At 41.4% G+C, this 21,551-nt stretch overlaps 1 protein-coding gene across 1 annotated transcript in view; it reads right to left on the bottom strand.

Annotated features, from left to right (window-relative positions):
• The window catches only part of DISC1 (DISC1 scaffold protein), a gene marked incomplete at both ends in the record, with an annotated part of 176,299 nt that overhangs the window by 130,703 nt on the left and 24,045 nt on the right, over positions 1-21,551 (bottom strand). The window contains 4 exons of the mRNA XM_081312602.1: positions 10,958-11,060; positions 12,704-12,758; positions 17,466-17,701; positions 21,207-21,416. Of these exons, the coding sequence (XP_081168728.1) occupies positions 10,958-11,060; positions 12,704-12,758; positions 17,466-17,701; positions 21,207-21,416 (604 nt within the window). The remainder of the gene's footprint in view (positions 1-10,957; positions 11,061-12,703; positions 12,759-17,465; positions 17,702-21,206; positions 21,417-21,551) is intronic.

Genomic DNA, 21,551 nt, shown 5'->3' with positions numbered 1-21,551 from the left:
ACCATCCGTACCTGGCGCTTTATCCAACTTCAATTCCTTAATTGCTGTAAAAATTTCTTCTTCTGTTATCAATTGGTTAATCTCCTCTTTTTGTGCCTGCGTAAGAACCGGGATGCTAGCATTCTCCAAATATACATCAATATCTTTTTCATTAATCTTCTCCTTAGCATATAATTTAGAATAAAAGTCCAGAAAGGCTTCCTTAATAAGATCCTGTTGAAACACAACCTTTCCCTTATGTTCAATTTTGTCTATATTAGAAGCCCTTTGCTTTTTCCTTAGTCTATAAGCTAGCCATCTACCTGGCTTATTAGCATTACAAAAAGTGTTATGCCTAGCAAACCGCAAATTGGTTGCCACTTGGTCAGCCATTAATTTATCGAATTGTCCTCTTAATAGCTTAATAACCTCCTTAGTCTTCACATCCAATGGGTTCAAAATCAAGGCCTTTTCTTTTTCCCTAATTTCATTCTCCAATTCTTTCCTTCTGGCTTCCAAAGTGCGTCTGTGTTTATTATTCATATATATCAACACCCCTCTCATGTAGGCCTTGCTAGCATCCCAAACCATGTCCATAGAAGTATCCTTATTCATATTAATTTCAAAAAAATCCTTCATCCGCTGTTTACATTCTTCCACATTTCTCTGATTTCTGAACAAGTTCTCATTTACGCGCCACGAGCGCCTATCTCTATTGTCCTTATTGATCTCTAACCAAACTGGACTATGGTCAGAAATAGCTCTTGCACAGATCTTTACCTTCTTAATCCTAGAAAAAAAGTCATTAGTCAGCAAAATAAAATCAATCCTGGAAAAAGATTGATGTCTATCAGAAAAAAAAGTATAATCCTTTTCATGCAGGTGAGTGTCATGCCAAATATCTCGCAGTTCCAAATCGTCCTTCATTTCAAAAAAAGATTTAGGCAATCTGGCATGACTCGGAGAACGCCTAAAAGAACCAGCCTTATCCATCTGTACATCCAAAACACCATTCCAATCCCCCATAAAAATAAACGATTTGTAATCCAATTGAGTAAGCTTTGTATGAAGTGAGCTAAAAAAATCAGCTTGCTGTTGATTAGGAGCATACAGTCCAACTAAAAGCGTTTTTTTGCCTTCTAGCAGCAAATCTATCATAACATATCTTCCATGCTTATCTGCTTCAATTAATTCCGCTGATAAAGCGCTTTTAACATAAACAACCACTCCATTTTTCTTATTCATCGCAGAGGCAACAAATTGTGTGCCCAATCTTGAATTCGATAAATACTTTTGGTCCATAGCCCTAATATGCGTTTCTTGCAAACATATAACATCAATCTTGAATTGTTTTAAATATTGAAAAACTTTCTTTCTCTTCTGTGGTGAATTTAGTCCATTAACATTCCAGGTTAGAAATTTAGTCGCCATGCGTGGCATCCCGAAGCTGTTGGAGCACATCTTTAATAGCCCCTCTGTCTTCTTTGGGCCGCGCTCCTCCCACTGCTTCACTGTAAGTACGCTTTGAAAGTTCCATAAACTTCTGTTGGTCTTGCTCTTTAATTTGTTTTGCTCGTTTTAAAGCAGCATGTGTCACCCTCTGCTCTTCAGCAGCAGCCGACAAGGCTATAATTTGATCCCCTCCAACACCATTCTCCTCTTTCTGTCCACTTTCAGCCTCTTGGGATTTCCCTTCTCCAAATCCCTTTGCAGCTTCCAGAAGTGATAGTGGGGTCGCTTTTAAAACATTATTGTAGAAATCATGCGCCTGTGTCACAGTAACCAGACGGTATCTTTTACCTTCATGCATCACCACCAATCCGACAGGAATCTCCCATCTAAACTTTATTTCATGTTGCTTAAGTTCTTGCACGAGAAATGCAAAATCCTTCCTTCTCCTTAAAATCTTTGGAGGAATTTCTTTTAAAACCAAAACTTCTTGGTCAGCAATCACAACTTTAGTATCATAAGTGGCTTGAATAACTTCATCTCTGGTTTCTCTCTTTGTAAAATAAACCACCACATCTCTAGGTAGCTTTCTCTGTCTAGCAATCCATGAGTTTACACGAAAAACTTTATCCATGCATCCCTTTATTTCAGATGCTGGCTGACCCAATACTTCTTCCAAAGCCTCAGAAATCAGCTGCTTTAGGTCTTCTTTAGGATTCTCTTTTAAGCCCCTGATTCTAATAGCATACTGCATCTGGTGATACTGGACAAGACTCAATTCTCCGTCCATTCTATCCCTTAAATCTTCATTCTCCAGTACCTTTACTTCTAATATAGCATTCTTTTGACTCAAATCCTCCACTTTTTCGTCCAAACTTTGCACACATTCAGCCACGCTTTGCACTGTAGACAAAATGTCTACCCTCATCGCACTAAACTTCTCTTCTATCCTCTCCTCCAATTTCTCCAATTTCTCCTCCACCTTTGCCAACTTGTCACCCAGCATTTCTGATATTACCTGGGATTGTTTTTCCAAAGCATCTTCTAAATCCTTCGATGTCAATGCAGCAGGAGGAAGCAAAGCTTGCAACGATGTCTGTTGCACCGGGGAAGTTCCCGCACTCCGAAGAGTTTTTGAGGGAGGTTTAGCCGCCATCTTTTCACTTTCACTTGTTGCGCACTTTCACTTTAAGTTTATAAAGTCCATTAAGCTAGAGAGTAAGAATAAAAGTCCTCTTCACCTTGACCTCCTGTACCGCTCTGCCTGCTCCTTTTTATTCCAAGGTCTTTCCTTCTGGCAGGGGTGGTCGCAAACGCCTGGCTCTGCTCCAAAAATCCCGGAGCAGAGACGCTGAACAGCTGGGAGCAACCCAGGCTACGGGGGAGTTCAATCCTTCAGCCGCCCAAGCTTTAATCTCAGGCGGCCCCGGAGAACTCAACCCCTACCTGGGGCCTCACCCCCTCCTCTTCTCCCGAGGAGGGGGCTTCAAATCCACCCGAACAGCTGATCGGCGCTGTTTCGGGTGAAAACAACTCAGCTGAGCAGCGGGCAGCCCGAAACGGCTGTCTCCGGCGCCGCACCGCCACCGGAAGCCTCCAGCTCCTTCTGGGGACATGAAAGGAGGCCCCAATTGGATGTCCCTCAGGCAACAGTGATGTCGCCAGCTAATACTTTCAACCCAAAAGTACCTTGGTGCTTCTGACATGAGGGACATACAATCTTAATAAATGAATGCATAATTTTATTTTTAATAATGATTTAATAATAAATAATTCATTCATTAAAATAACAATAAATGCAATACAATAATATCTTATCAGCGATGCCATATATTGCACTGCAATAACATTTGGACAGCCAGGGCACAACCCTTCTAAGCTGGACTTAATTTTCTTAGCCAAGAAAATCTGTTACCAACTACTGCTGCATTTATTTCCTCATTATTCTCAAAATCAAGCTTCTGTAATTAGAAGTCACTCTATTTTGTTTTGAAAGGTCAGGGAGAAGATACTATCCTCATTATTAAAGTTTTATGCTTACTGAATGATTATTAATTCCCAGAAGGAAACTTAATATCAAGACTTGAAGTGCTGATGAAATACGCCCCATATCCCAGTTAATAATTTATAAGCATTTCTGCCTCTAATATATGCTCTGGAGACAAATTTGCCCTTGTTTGCTTTTCTTATTATTTTAAGAAATGTGACTTCAATTCTGAGGTGAAATATCAAAAACTCATCAAGAAATTATCACGTCACTCTCTAAAAGTGCTAGCAGTGAACTCCCGACATCAATCACAGTAACTAAAATTGGCACTTTTTAAAAACCACATGAGGACTCTTTTCTAAACATATCTGCATAAATCTGCCCCAGCGATAGAAAACACCAAGTGATATGGCATTCTAATTTTTTTTTAAAAAGACTAAGTAAGCATTCTTCTGGGAAACAGTTAATATAATTTAATTAATACAATTCTTCATTTTTCTTGACAGATTTATACATCACTGAAACTGCACATTGTAATGGTTTCATTGCTAGACTTTCTGGTTTCATCACCTCCATATTTATTTATTTTATTTATTTTATTTTAATCCCATTTATATCCCGCCCTTCTCCGAAGACTCAGGGCGGCTTACAATTTAAGCACAAACCAATGTGCTTAGCAATATACCGTATATACTTGAGTATAAGCCGACTCGAGTATAAGCCGAGACCCCCAATTTCACCCCCAAAAACTGGGAAAAGTTGTTGACTCGAGTATAAGCCGATCCGCCGTTCTGCAAGCCTCCGCCGCTGGCGGAGGCTGGATCCGCGCTCTGCAAGCCTCTGCCGCCAGCAGAGGCTCGATCCGCCATTTTGCAAGCCTGAATACACAGGAATACCCTGTGTGGCCGCGGCTCTCGGGGAAGCCCTGGCTGTCCGCTTCCTCGCTCCACGCTGCCATTCGGGGCCCGCGCGTTCCCCGGGCAAATCGCGGCGCCCAGCAGGCGAGGAAACACGCCCGCTCCAGTCGCCCCCCCTTCCCTCAGGAGACGCGAAGCAAGTGACCGCCCGGAGCTTACCGAGGACTTGCGCGCGGCCGAGGCTTCGGTGCTTCCAGGATCGCGCGCACCTCTCCCAAGCCGTCGCCGTCCGGAGACCTGCCGAAGTTTGGGGAGGTTTGGGGAGGTGCGCGCGCACCTCCCCAAACCTCCCCAAACGTCGGCAGGTCTCCGGACCTCCGCGCCCTGCCTGCCTGCTTCTTTCCGCTGCGGAAAGAAGCAGCCTGCCTGCTTCTTTCCGCAGCGGAAAGAAGCAGGCAGGCTGCTTCGTTCCGCAGCGGAAAGAAGCAGGCAGGCTGCTTCGTTCCGCAGCGGAAAGAAGCAGGCAGGCTGCTTCGTTCCGCAGCGGAAAGAAGCAGGCAGGCTGCTTCGTTCCGCAGCGGAAAGAAGCAGGCAGGCCTCTGTCGCCGGCGGCTGGATCCGCGCTCCGCAAGCCTCTGCCGCCGGCTGGATCCACGCCCTGCCACCGGCAGAGGCTTGCGGAGCGCAGATCCAGCCTCCGCCGGCGGCAGAGGCTTGCGGAGCGCGGATCCAGTGGGGGGGAAAAGCCCTTTAGCAGGATTTGCCTGCATGCCGGCGGAGGCTGGATCCGTGCTCCACAAGCCTTTGCCGCCGGCTGGATCCGCGCCCTGCCGCCGGCAGAGGCTTGCGGAGCGCGGATCCAGTGGGGGGGAAAAGCCCTTTAGCAGGATTTGCCTGCATGCCGGCGGAGGCTGGATCCGTGCTCCACAAGCCTCTGCCGCCGGCTGGATCCGCGCCCTGCTGCCGGCAGAGACTTGCGGAGCGCGGATCCAGTGGGGGGGAAAAGCCCTTTAGCAGGATTTGCCTGCATGCCGGCGGAGGCTGGATCCGTGCTCCACAAGCCTCTGCCGCCGGCTGGATCCGCGCCCTGCCGCCAGCAGAGGCTTGCGGAGCGCGGATCCAGTGGGGGGGAAAAGCCCTTTAGCAGGATTTGCCTGCATGCCGGCGGAGGCTGGATCCGTGCTCCACAAGCCTCTGCTGCCGGCTGGATCCGCGCCCTGCCGCTGCGGAGCGCGGATCCAGCCTCCGCCGGCGGCGGAGGTCTAGGGGTAGTGGGGGGGGCTCGCGGACATAGATGGGCTCAAGTGGAAGCCAAGCAGCCCTCCCGAATCTGGGCTTCTGGACGGAGCAGCCGGTGGTGCGTTTCAAAAAGCCAGATAAGGCAGACAGGGAGATGAAGAGTTCAACCGAGTTTCCTCTTTTGTTCAGGCTCCCCGATCAGACAAAGAACTAGCCAGCGGCAGGTTTCTCCCCTTTTCCCTCCCATCTCTCTTCCCCCAACCCTTGGGTCCCACAGCAACTCACGAACTCCAGCCGCCCCTTCTCCTTCGAAAGGTCTAGATCCCGAGATAAGATATATACAGAAATATACATAAAGAGAGACGGACGCAGGCTGTTGGTTTCTCGCCTCATCCCACGCATGCACGAGGGGGAGAAACAACGCTCTGGGCGGCAGAGTCCTGGAGAAGGAAAAATCGGCCGCAGCCTCGGGGTAGGCTTCTCCGGGGGCGCCGCCGCGATTCTGCAGGGACCAGGTAGGGAAAACTCGCCGGGGAAAACGGGTGCCGTTGCAGCGCCCGGCGAGTTTAAAAGCAGCGGGTGCAGATGCCTGAACAAAAGAGGAAACTCGGTTGAACTCTTCATCTCCCTGTCTGCCTTATCTGGTCTTTCAAGAGGAGGGTATTCCTTTCACTTCTTGAACTTTCCCAAAGACTTGCAAACTTTTCCAACCATTACTTCCAAGGATCTTTGATTTTTATTTTTCCCCTTGCAACCTAGAGGAAATGAAGGTGAGCTGTTGATCTAAGTTTCTCTCTTCTTCCTTTGTAATTAAACTGGAAGTTTTACGTGTGGAAGGGGTAATCTGATTTTTCCTTCTCCAGGCCTCTGCCGCCCAGAGCGTTGTTTCTCCCCCTCGTGCGTCCGTGTGTGTGTGTGTGTCAGACAGAAACGGGCGGCAGAGGCCTGGAGAAGGAAAAATCGGCCGCAGCCTCGGGGTAGGCTTCTCCAGGGGCGCCGCCGCGATTCTGCAGGGGCCAGGTAGGGAAAACTCGCCGGGGAAAACGGGTGCCGTTGCAGCGCCCGGGGAAGCGTAGCCTGCTTGACCCACGGCCTCTGAAATGTTCAAAATCCAACTTTTCTGCTTTTTGAAACGCACCACCGGCTGCTCCGTCCAGAAGCCCAGATTCGGGAGGGCTGCTTGGCTTCCACTTGAGCCCATCTATGTCCGCGAGCCCCCCCCCACTACCCCTAGACCTCAGCCTCGGTCCCCTGTCCGACCCGGAGGAGTATTTTTTTAAAAAAAACTTCCATCGGGATTTGTTCCTGGAGTTTAAATCCTTGCAGTCCGAAGCAAGAGAGAAAGCCGCGACCTCCTCCTGCGGGAGATTCTCTGCCGGCTCCGAAGAGCTCGACCACCAACGCCGGGGCGGCAGAGGCTTGCAGGGCTGGCAGAGGTGGCGGCAGTCCAGCGTTGTTTCTCCCCCTCGTGCTCCCCCTCGTGCGTGTGTGTGTGTGTGTGTCAGACCCGCAGGAATGGCTAGTAAAGGTGGCGGCAGTCCGGCATTTGCGTTTCTCTGTGTGTCAAGCCCCGTGGGCTCGACACACAGGAAGGGGGGGAATGCCGGAATGCCGCTTCCCTACCAGCCATTCCCGTGGGTCTGACACACACACGCACGCACGAGGGGGAGAAACAATGCTGGACTGCCGCCAGCTCTGCAAGGCTCTGCCGCTCCCTTCTCTCAGCAGCCTGTTCCGAACGAAGGGACAGTTCTTTTTTTTTGTTGACTGGAGTATAAGCCGAAGTGGGGTTTTTCAGCCCGAAAAGTGGGCTGAAAAATTCGGCTTATACTCAAGTATATACGGTACTTGTCAGGTCTTATTAAGCAAGCATCCAAGCCTTTCCAACATTTGAAATGCAAATGGCTCCCCCAAAAAGCTGAGGGGGAAAAATGTAGATAGTGCTCAGAATGATTTTCTTCACTTGTTGAAAATCAGAAGGCAAGTTTAGCAAATGATGGTTGGTCACACAGTCGGTATAATGTTAAGACTGGATTTGGTATATTTATCCACATATTGATTCCTTCCCAAGAATCTGGGAGTAGGAAGATGTTGTTTCGTAGTATCAAAGGTATCAGCAAAGGATGAAAGATGGTCCAAAGAAAGCTGCCTTTTGCAATTGATAGATGGTGATTATTTTTCAGTGCCAATGGTAAGCAAGTGGTGCTTCAATTTTTTAGGGATTGCACCCAAGACGTCTATTACTATCGGTATTATCTTTACTGTACTTTCTTTGCCATAGTCATTCTACCTCTGTTTGCAGGTCTTTGTATTTTGTAATTTTCTCCAGTTCTATTCTGCTGGATGCGGTGGCTCAGTGGGTTAGGACGCTGAGCTTGTTGATCAGAAGGTCGGCAGTTTGGCGGGTCGAATCCCGAGTGCCGCGTAATAGAGTGAGCGCCTGTTACTCGTCCCAGCTTCTGCCAACCTAGCAGTTCGAAAGCACGTAAAAATGCAAGTAGAAAAATAGGGACCACTATGGTGGGAAGGTAACAGCGTTCCGTGTGCCTTTGGCATCTAGTCATGCCGGCCACATGACCACGGAAGACGTCCTCGGACAAGCGCTGGCTCTTCGGCTTTGAGACAGAGATGAGCACCGGCCCCTAGAGTCGGAAACGATTAGCACGCATGTGTGGGGGAACCTTTACCTTTACCTTTATTCTGCTGTCTCCAGGTATTACAACATCCACTATCCATACTTCATTTATCTTTCTTATTGGCAGCTATTAAGTGCCTGCTTGAATTCTAAAGTCCCAGAGCACTTTAGATTCCTCATTTTCTATTACTTTGTTTTGTGGTCCTACCATTTCTTGCTTGCAGGCAAATGGTATTTCTTGCTGGCAACATTGTTTCCACTTTGTCATGCTGTTGTCTGCTGTTAGTCAGTCTGCGCTCAGGCAGTGAATATTGATATTATTTTTGCTTTCTTTTGCCACAGTCATTGTACTCCTATTTCTACTTATAGATTTTTATATTTTGTAATTTTCTCCAATCCTTCCTCATCTATTCTGCTATGTCCAAGTGCTGCAAAGTTCACTATCCAGACTTTTTTTTTAATCTTTCTTAACAACAATTGTTAAGTCTGGGATGTTACGTTATGTATTATTATTTCTTTTTTTTCTTTTTTTATTGAAAAATTTTACAATACATTTTTTTTACCAAAACAAAACCCCTCCCAACCCCCTCCCCTCTCCCCAACCCTCCCCAACACCTCCCTCCCTTCCCCCTCCCCCCTCCCCGACTTCCCAGAGCTAAATACAAGGTATAAAAATACAAACAATCATAACCTACCTTATGCAAACAACAATAAGCTATTAAATCTATCGCACTTTAACTCTTATAAAATAACTACAAGCAATATAAATATCACATCAATACTTATTCAAATGCTAGATGAAACTTTTTAGTCCCATATTTATTCTGAATATAATCAATCCATTTTTTCCACTCCACAATATATCTCTGTTGCGAATGGTCTTTCAAGTACGCTGAAATCTTTGCCATTTCCGCCAGGTTGGAAACTTTTAAAGTCCATTCTTCTATAGTCGGCAGTTCTTCCTTCTTCCAGTATTGCCCTACTAAAAGTCTTGCTGCCGTAATTAAATTCAACATCAACTTAGTGTCCACAACAGTAGTATCAGTAATAATGCCCAGTAAAAACAATTGCGGACAAAACTTTATCCTTTTCTTAAATATCTTTTGCATATTCCACCAGATTTTAATCCAAAAAGCTTTAACCTTTTTACAGGTCCACCATATATGAAAATACGTTGCATCTTCACCACCACACCTCCAACATTTAGGCTGGCAGTTCGGATACATACTTGCTCTTTTTTTAGGATCTAAGTGCCACCTATAAAACATTTTATAAAAGTTCTCTCTTAAGTTTTGAGCTTGCGTAAATTTTACATTTCTCACCCAAATCTTTTCCCAAGTATCCATTGTAATGACTTCCTGAAAATTATGAGCCCACTTTATCATACAATCTTTAACAAGTTCTGTCTCTGAATCAATTTCTATCAATGCAAGATATATCCTTTTAATATGTGCTTGACCTTGATCTCTAATTTGCTTTACCAGATTTTCATCAGTCATTGAAAAACCAATTTTCTGGTCTTCTTTCCACCTGGCCTGTAATTGCCCATACTGAAACCAAGTTTGTACAATCTTTTCTTCTCTTAAGATATTATACGGCTTCAAATGCCATACATTCCTTTCCAAACTTAAAATTTCCTTATATGTAGTCACATCATGTTTAAACCCAACACTTATATTTTCTATTGCGTGTTTCGGTATTGCCCATATAGGTATCTTATAATTTAACTTATGTTATGTATTATTATTTCTAAAACCCAACTGATTTTTTTTCCTGGAATATTGCAGTTGCATTTTAGTGGAACAGAGAAATTATTGTTTTTTGGAATTTCCACTAGAAATTCAGTATGTTAAGAATTAAGTAGCATTGGCCTAACCCAGGGGTAGGCAACCTTGGCTCTTTTACGAGTCATGGACTTCAACTCCCAGAATTCCTGAGCCAGCACTGGCTCAGGAATTCTGGGAGTTGAAGTCCACAAGTCATAAAAGAGCCAAGGTTGCCTACCCCTGGCCTAACCCCATGCTAGCACAGGGTTTGGGAAGGATTTAAATGCTGCATGACTCGCATCCTTCCTTGTTCCTCTTTTGACTTCTTTGTTCCCAGTAATTCTGAGGGCAAATATCTCTAAAAGCAAATTCTGAACCTGGCTAGTAGAAAAATTCCCAACTAACAAAGGGAATTTCTAAGGGGATTTCTAAGAGGAAATGTAACTTGGACACCTTTCAACCCCATTTCAGCCATTGTGCCTTTGAGTTAAGATGTGCTGTATTGGGATATGTCTGTTTCTTTAAATAGACATTATAAAGAATGGCTAGTCTAGAAGGGGTTTTTTTGTAGGTTTCTCTATGTACTTATTTAATAAATTTATAAGCCACCTCCATCAGTGAAGCCTGTCTAAGATGATGTGTAACCAATTCATAAAAAACATTTTAAAATCAAATGCATACCAAATAAACTGCAAGAACACCAAAACTACATTGAAAACCATAAATGTAAAGGGTACATTGGGGGGAGGGGGGGTAGACAGACAGCTCTTCTGAAGATGAATAATATTTTCATTGCAATAGTAACTGTTCATGATCTAATGAGGGAGAAACTACCAACTGTTCTATTCCACAGGAGTGTAATTTAAATCAGATACATCCTAATCCTTGCATCCTTTATTTTCATTTCTCCCCCTCCCCCCCCCCAAAAAAAAAAACTCACAGTGACTTAAATAATTTGTTCCTGACTTCTTTAAAAATTCTAATTCTGGTGAAGAATTCTCTGTCATGAAACATTTTGGCATCTTTCTATTCCATCAATAATTACCTGATGCAGCAAGCATTTTCGTTTCAAGAAGAGCTGGAAGTTGAATCTCAATGTGTTTCACTTTTTTCCTTAACGTACTGCAGAGCCTCTGACTAGTACATACCTAGATGGAAACAGGCAGCCTTGATATGGATTTCATTCATATAAAAATGCAAGGAAATACAAAGGCATGTCAGGTTGTCTTGGTTACAAGCCATGTATCATTTCAATACGACAATCAAGATGAATAGAAAATAATGTGCAACTTTGCTGTACAGTACAGCTTTCCAACATAAACAGCACTTCTATTAGCAATGGGCAAATCAGAGACAAAATAATCACAAAGAAAGAAGAGGAGCAGATATCGTGGGATTGTATTTCAGACAAAAGGCCAAAACTGGCAGAAAATTGCAGATGTCTGAACTTACTGCAAATATCTTGTTAAGTGTCAGTAACTGCTAAATGGAACGTGTTGTGCTTCAGATCCAAAGTCAAAAAGATGCTTCAGAAGAGCCTATGTGTGCTCTCAGCAATTCCTCAATTCAGATGCATAATTCAGAAGCATAAATTCCTAGAATCATATAGTTACTATGCAAGTCAGAAGGCCTTTACAGAAGACCCTATCAGTGTCTATGGAGATTCCCAGTTATCCAGGTGATGGTTGTCCCAAAGGTGCCTTTTCAATGGGCAACTGGACTTGGTTTTTCTTTGAAGACATTTCGCTTCTCATCCAAGAAGCTTCTTGGATGAGAAGCAAAACATCTTCAAGGAAAAACAAAGTCCAGTTGCCCACTGAAAAGGCACCTTTGGGACAAGGCCTATCAAGTACACAAATAATCCTGCTCTTATAGGCATGAATTCAAAACACCCAGCATCCCAGCTTTTTGAAAATCAAAACAGACTTGAACCAGATAAACAATTTAGCCCTACTCTTTACTTTCATGCCATGATGGAACTGCTAGAATAGTGCCTTGTTCCAAGACATATTGGGCAAAGCTATGACAGCTTATAGTTCTCAAAATAGAGTCCGTACTTCTCATTAGTGTGTGTGACTCTTTTTTGATCAAGAAGGCAGCTAAATTCAGATGGCCCCAGGGAAGTAGTATAAAGTGCTTTTGTAGTTAAAAATAACTGCACATAAGTGGCTCAGTGCTTATCAGTTTGAAATTAAAATCCAGCCACCCATAATAAATCAAGGAGCAATATCCAAACCAAAGCCTTGATGGAACAAATAGCTTTATTGCCTTACAAAAAAAGAATATGATTTTAACTCTCTGTATCCCAGGGTGACATGTTCCTAACATGTGTGTTGTGACAAAGAAAGTGTACTTCTGTATCCCCACTACTTTAAATTCATGAAGGGTGGAAAATCTCTGCTGCCTGTCTCAGATCAAGATGAAACCAACAAGGAAAGTCCAAGTGACAAAGGTGTGTGAGATTTCAGAGGTTAAAACCAGAATCTTGGATTGGACCTGAAAGCTGGCTGACAACCATCACAATGACAAGAGACATGTATAATGTACTAGACAAACTCTTCCCAGTTAGTAGACGGGCTGTTGCATTTTGTATCAATGGCAACTTAATCATTTTCAAGGGCAGGCCCATGTAACACGCATTGCAGTAATCTAAATGCAAGATCACCAAATTTGATATTCAAAAATAAGAACCTGCTGGACCTCGCTTAAGGCAGTTTGGCGTCTTTCACTAATGTACAGTAACTCACTGACTCATTAGTGCAGGGGGAAACAACAGTTTGATTTTACTTACTTCAGCAGCTGTTTCTGTCATCGATATATTAAGGGACTGCATTTTTTCTTGAAGCCTAGAAATAACAAATTAGTATTAAAATATGATATTGTTTTTAATCCCTCACACACATATTCAGAAGCACCACCAACTTCAGGTAAACGTATTAAAACGTAACAAGTGCAACTGATTACCAACAACCTTCGCACCCACAAGAAATCTAAGTCCAGCACACTTTATTTATTTATTTATTATTTATTAATTTAATTTGTATACCGCCCTTCTCCCGAAGGACTCAGGGCGGTGAACAGGGCAATACATATTAAAAAACTTTGAATTCCACTGACTCTTATCTACCTCAAATTTGCTTTGATCGTTGTAGTTCAGATTCTTGTAGAGAACTTAAGCTTGTGATAAACCCTTATATTCATTTCAACTGCCTGGATTTCCTGATTTCTTTGGTGTTTGGGGATCAGGTTTTTTTACAGCTGTCCCCAAATGAAATGATTCTTTTCTATTCACAAGTTCTCCTAAACAAGATTTATTGAGATGACTAGAATGTGGTCATAAGGTTTCCAGAACCTAATTTATTTTCAATTTAGAGTTAATATATTTCTCTATATATTATGACAGAGATTTTGTTTTAAACCTTCCTGTAATCCAGCAAAAAGATTTTCTCTATAGTGGTAACAGGGAAGCTTGTCATTGGCTGTTTGCATCAAGTTGCTTGAAATCTTTATCAATCTGGAAACCAACTCTTCCATACAGCATACTAAATAAATCAACTATACAAATGGCATAAGACTGGTGAGGGTTGAAAAAAGCACTGGACTTTACTTATCAAGAGACTCCAAAATGGGAATGAAGACTCCTGGCTCTACCAAAGACTTGAAATCTTTCGCCAAATGTCATTAAAAGGCATGACCTTCTAAACAGATCTAATCCAACTCCTTTGAAAGAGGACAAATTCGATACTCCAGGGGATTTCTCTCTGCTGAAACTTACATCAATGAAAAGTATATAGCAAAATTCTATTAAGAATGAAATGGTTTCTTTGCCCTTCAGCAACACAACACAAATCCATCAGGGCTTCTAATAATTCTTTGACACTTTCAGTTTCTACCTGTGAATTTTCTCTATGTTTGCTCATCTTTTAATAAGAAAACTGTTTAACTGTGATACCATTTGGTTTATTTTTGTACTTTACTGGTTGAACAGCAATGGGAAAAAAAAGCTTATTGGATAAATTATATCCTGTGAATAAGCAGAAAATATCCTAGATTCAATACCGGAGTATTCACTTTTGCTACCAATTACTACGATATAGTTTAGGGAGTAGCTTTTTAAGGTATTGCTGTTGTTGCTATAGTAGATAAACCCTTCTCTGCTGCTGTTTAGAAGAACCATGAAGACTGGATTCTTCACCCAGGCTTTGGGCAAGCAACAGTTTGATGCCTGGCTTCGCTGAGCTTGTCATCTTTTATCTTCATCTTTTACTGATTTTACTGTAATGACTTTCTTTGTCATTGAGTCACTGAGAGTTGATCAGCAATACAAATCTACTACATTATTAAATAAATAATGCATGATGATGATGATGATGATGATGAATATATTTTGACTCTAGGAAGAGAGGAAGTAAAAAAGTAATAAAAATGTATTTGGATTCCTAAATTTAAGCAAGGTTCTGTGAATCAGAGTAATTTTCTACATAAATTAGGGACAGGAAGGAAAAGCTATTACATTCTATGTTTCAGACTTCAGTAATAACATGAGCATGTTAAAAGATGCAAACAGCAAAAGAATTGTCTCTTGGGGGCTTCATTATGAAGCATTCATGCTGCTCCCAGAACTGGCTCTGTACTCATTTGACTCCGGACTTCCATCTTTGGTGGGCAATTGAAGCCAGCTACTTCCTCCTACACTTCAAGCAGAAAAACACATGGAATTTTCCACTTGAAGCATTGGACGTCTCTCACTTATTGGATGAATCTTCTCCTCCCCTAACAGAATAAGTCACTTGTATCTCACTAGCTTCTCACTACTTAATTGATCAGTACAAGGAGCAGCTTAGTGGCTTAACATCCCTTTGCAAGCACTGTTTTTTTTCCCCAATGCCTCAGATAGAAGTACTGGATGTCAAAGAGGCATGGGGAACTAGGGGAAAACCATCTGTCATGTTCTTCTACAGGTTGCATGGATCAAATGATATGATATATCAAGAAGCAGTGAGAACACCACTGCTGTGTTTTAAATTTTACAGGATTTCAAGGGTGCAAATGACAGCTTATGGAAATAGCCTTGTTTAAAAGGTGTAAAAAGGTTCAAAATAAAATTAAAAGTGCAAATAATAGTTTGCATATCATTCAGATTTTACTAGAAGCTGGATGGTTTTTTTTTCTAAAACTTTTGTCCAGATCTAAACATTTGTGGCTATTAAATTGATACAAGATTTGCAGAGATTTTTTTTTTAGGTCTTGTGCACATTGTGCTGTTTGAAGATTATATCAGTTCCCTATGGGAAGTATCCATGTTGGTCTAGTTATTTCAGAGTGTGATAAATCAGGTATGCAAGTCATGTATCAAAGTCATTAAATCCAACTGAAACTAGAGCATCCAACAATTGAACAAACGGAGCTGGGGAGCAGGGGGCTTAAAGACATTTAATAGTGAATCTCTTGATGGAGAATGCAGTGGCTTAAAGGGGAAAAAAACAGTCAACAGTACTGTGCTTCAACATGAATTAGCAGAAAAACAGAAATAAGCACATCTCAAGGACGTTAACAGAAAAACAACAGCCAAAGCTCTATTAAACCAAAGAGAGAGATGACAGCAAGCTATCAAGGAAAATAATTTCCAGAGAGCTCCTGCAGAAAAAGAAAGATACAGAAATTGAATACAGCTCTAACTAGCAGTCCCAAATGTCACCTGAATATTCCAAATATATAAATGACCAAGCAATGTTTGGATTAGAAGTATTACTGTAAGTCTAGCAGGATAGAAGAGACATTTTTGGGGGAGGTTATTCCCCTCCAAAACATGAAACTGAAGGTATAAAAATACAGTTCAAAAGTGTTTGGATGGGCCAATCATCATATCTCCATACTCTTCAGGTACCAAATCTACATACAGTATATGATATTGGAATAAAAATGAGGTTGTGGGAGGGGCTCCAATAGAATTTCATTTTCAGGTGTTGCAATATTATTTATTGAATTTCTATGTGCCCACTCTGCAACTCTGGACAGTTTTACGAGGTGCTTTGTGTGTGCAGCACAATTAGCAGGAAAGTGAAATAGCAATACCTTCCTCTATGCACATAATATAGGGGCCATTTCAAAATAAAACCAAGTCTTCTCAACCACAAGAAGATTTCACAGTGCTAGAAGCCATGTCAAGATTGCACTCTCTCATTCCAAAGGCATGGAATAATGGATTTAATCTATAGGAAAACAGATTCTAATTTCCATGCTTCTGGAAAAAAACACATTTTTTTAAATAATGCAAGTAGTCTTCACTTAAAAACAATAATTGCAGTTGGAATTTCTATAAAGTGACTGCATTGCTTAGTGACAGCAATCCCGGCAATTCCCATTGTCATCATTAAGCAAGAATCAATGTTGTTAAGTGATAATCTCTTTGAAACTTCCTGCTGGCTTCCAGCAAATAAAGTCAGTAGAAAAGCCATCAAGAAGTTGCAAGTCTTAGACAGTTTGCAAGCAGGCCAGCAGTCAGATAAGTGGCTGCTGCAATATGGTGCTAGTAGGGTGGAGCTTAGGGTGACTGCTGCCAGATGAGGGATGATACACAGGTGGCCACCCCTTTGTGATCTCATACACCATAGCCAAGATCCTTGGGGGGGGGAAGCCATCAGAGTGCAAACAACTTAAAGAAGCCTTTTGCAACACTCCCTGCCAGCTTCCCCATTAAATTCGCTTATAGCAATAACGCTTAGACTTATATTTCATAGTGCTTTACAGCCCTGTGTAAGCAGTTTACAAAGTCAGAATATTGCCCTCAACAATTTGGGTCCTCATTTTACCAACCTCAGAAGGATGGAAAGCTGAGTCAACCTTGAGCCGGTTAGGATCAAACTGCTGGCAGTTGGCAGAGTTAGCCTGCAATACTGCATTCCAACCACTTCACCACCAGGGCTTATGGAAAGCTGGCAAGGAAGGTTGTGAATGGCAATCACATGTCCACAGGATCCTGCAATCATTGTAAGTGCAAGCTGGTTGGCAAGCACCCAGATCACAATGTTGTGACCACAGGGGTGCTAGAATGGCTGGAATTTTGAGGACTGGTCGTAAGTACCACTCATTCAGGTTTGTTTTAATTTTCACTGAATGAGATATTGTTAACCAAGAGAAGTTTGATGATGAAACAGTTTCCCAGAGAGGTGATGTGCAAGTTTTCATTACATGGGTTCAAGTGAAGACTAGACAGACATTTATGTGAGATAATTTAATTTGGGTTACAATACTGAGCAGGGAATTTGAGTCATTGGCTTAGTGGACCCTTATAACTCTAAGATTCCATTATTCTATAAAATAAATGCTTTCATGGGGTTAGCAGTAAAGGAAATTCAAATCCAGATAAAACATGACTTGACATTAATATTACTCTGATACATACAACAATTTTCTGAGAACTGGAATCTAGAATTAAAGACTATACTTCTTTATATATGTTTCTTCAGTAAATGTAGTACAATACAATGAAAAATAAGAGGCAAAGGAATAAAGCAGATTTTTTATCGAAAAATAATCCATAAAACAAATACCTTTTGACAGGTTCTGGAAAATCCAAGCTATATGGAATTTTATGGGAGGCCACCAAAATATCAGCCAAGGCTTTGCCAATTGTCTGCAGTTCTTTGAGTGACACCCAGCTGAGCAGAGTAGACAGTTCATAATCTTGCTCATGAATATGGCGGTCTTGTTCTTGAATTTCTATCTTTAACTGTTGATCTTTAGCTTCCAGAACAACCAGCTTTGCTCTAAGAACTTCAATTTCTTTCTGCATGGAGATGGAATATGCTGTATATCTTTATCAAGGAAAAACTGATCAATGAATGACACAAAATGTGTAAGAGAAATTCAAGTCCTTTTCACGTATACTTGAGTTATATGACCACATTGCTGTCCTGTATGACTGGAAATCATTTGTAGATCAGGCCAATTAATCAAATCAGCCCTCTTCACCTGATGGGCAATATACACTGAGACAAAAATCCCATTATCACATCATGTTCTTAAAATGCCCAGATTCATCACTGAGACAAGGTGTTTATAAATGATTCAAATTCTCTTTAAAAGACTAAAGTTTCACATTTGCTGATTGGATTTAACACCACTGGATATGGTTAATGGTAATGCAAAATCTGTTAATTTTATAAGATTTTCTGTGTGGCCTACATTTTTTTAGGACTGAATAACAGAATAATAGAATAGAATAATAGAATTGGAAAAAATTGGAAGAAACCCTGGAGGTCTTCTAGTCCAACCCCCTGCTCAAGCAGGGTACCCTGTACCATTTCAGAGGAATGGTTGTCCAATCTCTTCGTAAAAACCACCAAACTGTGTCTTATTTATCATATAAATTACAAGATAAAGGTATGAATTCAAAAAAGCCACAGGCTGTTACTCTGAAAAAGCACATTGTTGACACCAAGCCAAAACCTAAAAGCAAATTTAACTTTGCAGCTATATCGAGTATCTCGCGATGAACCACTTTTTTCCTTGATCCAATGAATTGGCTGAAGAAATTCAATTTATACTTATGCAGCCTCAGATATATGCTATTTATACCCCTGCCTGAAAGATTCAGTAGGAAAAGAACAGACTAGTTAATGCGTCAACCTCTGTCAAGAAGATAAAAGAGGTCATCAGGACAACATCAGATCTGCTATTTTGAGTATAAAATCAAGCTTGTAATCCATTCATTCTCTGCAGTATCAATCTGGGAATTATGTCAGAAATTCAATAGTCTTCAGATAATGGAAAATGCACCCTTATTTTCATGAAATGAGGTAAAAAAAACCTCTATCACTACAGTTGACCATCTGATAATAATTAAGTGATGTTAATCATTATTAATGTCAGAAAAGGAAGAAAATGTAGGATTCTTTGACTCATGATGATATACTGATATTTGGGTCCTTGGTGCTCTCTGAACTTGGCTATTTTCTTCCCCTAACTAGGTTACATCACCAGTGCTGGCAGGAAATGTGGTTTGCTCTCTATTTATATTCTAGTCTAGTGGCTTGCCCTATAACAGGGATCTTCAAACCTGGCCCTTTTATGACTTGTGGACTTCAACTCCCAGAATTCCTCAGCCAGCATGCTGACTGAGGAGTTCTGGGAGTTGAAGTCCACAAGTCATAAAAGGGCCAGGTTTGAAGACCCCCTGCCCTATATAACCTGAGAACGAACCCCACTCCCATCAGCACTGATGATGTAACTTAGTTTGAGTAATGAAACATTTGCAAGAAAGAAAAAAAAAACTCAGAGAATATCAAGGACCCTTCATTTCAGCCCTAAGCTACAAATATTCTCCTTTTGTGGTTTCTTCTTTTTTAAAGAACAAAAGCCCTGAAATGCCATTTGTTTTTCTATATTCTGACCAGGGTGCCACCGGTCAGAGAATGTCGTCTGGTGGCCCCCAGGGGGAGGTCCTTCTCTGTGGGCGCGCCGGATTTGTGGAACTGTTTGCCAGTTGAGCTCTGGATGGCGCCCGACCTTCGCTCCTTCCGATGCGATCTGAAGACCTACTTGTTCGAACAAGCCGGCCTGGCCTGATGGGTGATGGGTTTGGATTTTAAGATTGTTTTAGTGCATTTTAACTTATTGTTGTTAGTTCTGGGCACCTTGTTTAATCTTTTTTAATATTTGTATTCTTGTATTTTTATATGTTTGCCCTGTTCACCGCCCTGAGTCCTTCGGGAGAAGGGTGGTATACAAATAAAATTATTATTATTATTACTATTATTATTATTATTATTATTATTATTATTATTATTATTATTATTATTATTATTATTATTATTATTATTATTATTTAAAACATCAGCTTATATTTTGAGTCAATTCTTCTAGTTTAAATGTACTGCCAATAAACTTTAAGATACTGCCTATTTTGCCAGAAGAATAGAACTGTTAACAATGCAATAGAAATTGTGCTGGTGATAACAGTACCATTTTGATAAGAATTTTTCCAGTAATGTTCAAGTAATTAATGAATAACAAACAGTACATCGTATTTAACAAAAAGGATTCACGCATTCCAAAAGTTGGAATTAAGATTGCTGGAAGAAATATCAACAACCTAAGATACGCAGATGATACCACTCTAATGGCAGAAAGTGAAGAACTAAAGAGCCTCTTGTTGCGGGTGAAGAAGGAGAGTGCAAAACTTGGGTTGAAACTTAACATTAAGAAAACCAAGATCATGGCATCTGGCCCTCTCAATTCCTGGCAAATAGATGGGGAAGAAATGGAGGTAGTGACAGATTTTATTTTCCTGGGCTCCAAGATCACTTCAGATGGGGACTGTAGCCAAGAAATTAAAAGACGCTTGCTCCTGGGAAGGAAAGCCATGGCAAATCTAGACAGCACACTAAAAAGCAGAGACATCACCCTGTCAACAAAAGTGCGTATAGTCAAGGCTATGGTCTTCCCAGTTGCAATGTATGGCAGTGAAAGTTGGACCATAAGAAAGGCTGAGCGCCAAAGAATTGAGGCCTTTGAACTATGGTGCTGGAGAAGACTCCTACGAGTTCCTTGGACTGCAAGGCGATCAAACCGGTCAGTCCTAGAGGAGATCAATCCTGACTGCTCTTTAGAAGGCCAGATCCTGAAGCTAAAGCTCAAATACTTTGGCCATCTAATGAGAAGGAAGGACTCACTGGAGAAGAGCCTAATGCTGGGAAAGATCGAGGGCAAGAGAAGAAGGGGACGACAGAGAATGAGGTGGCTGGATGGAGTCACTGAAGCAGTAGGCGTGAGCTTAAATGGACTCCAGAAGATGGTAGAAGACAGGAAGGCCTGGAGGAACATTGTCCATAGGGTCGCGATGGGTCGGACATGACTTCGCAGCTAACAAAAAAAAAAAAAATAAATGTGATTAATAAGTAAGCAAGCAAGCAAATAAAAATACTGATTGCCATATTATTTATTTTTTTTATTTTAATTCCATTTATATCCCGCCCTTCTCCAAAGACTCAGGGCGGCTTTTACAAACTTAGCATATTGATTTCATGGTTCTGTCTATCAAGCTATTAGGAGACTTTTAGAAAAGAAAAATACAGAGAAACTAATACTATAAAATAAAAACATGTTCACCAAACTGAACATGGAGTATCCAAGTATTTTTAAAATTTGTATAACTCTTATGGTGCCAATTTCCCTTTTTTTTTCAAGTAACAGATAGATTAATTCAAGATTTTTGTCATGCAACAACAAATGTGTGCTAATTTGTGTATTTCTTTATCTATCCCACAAAAAGTACATTATATTCTGCTTACCTGTATCCACTTCTTTTCCTCAAGCAGCTGATCCCGTTTTGTAACTGGAACCTGTATCGTTTCATGATAAGGAAGGCTTAATATCTTCTGATCACTTTTTCCTAGGAGACGTTTCCTTTCCCTGTTACAGCATTCAGAAAGTATTAATGGAAACACATAATGATATTTGTTACAATTTTCTCCAATCTGGTAATTTCCATACGTACTGGACTACAATGATCATGAATCCAACATACAGTCCAATATATCTGTAGAATGCCAGGACAGGGTTAGAAAGGCTAAATAAACAATTATTTCTTAAAGATTTAGCAGAGAAAAGGCTTAGTAGAGAAAACTCTCTATTCA

This window comes from Vipera berus, assembly GCF_964194415.1.
Source record: "Vipera berus genome assembly, chromosome: 1".
NCBI lineage: Eukaryota > Metazoa > Chordata > Lepidosauria > Squamata > Viperidae > Vipera > Vipera berus.
This window is presented reverse-complemented; position numbering and strand designations above follow the sequence as displayed.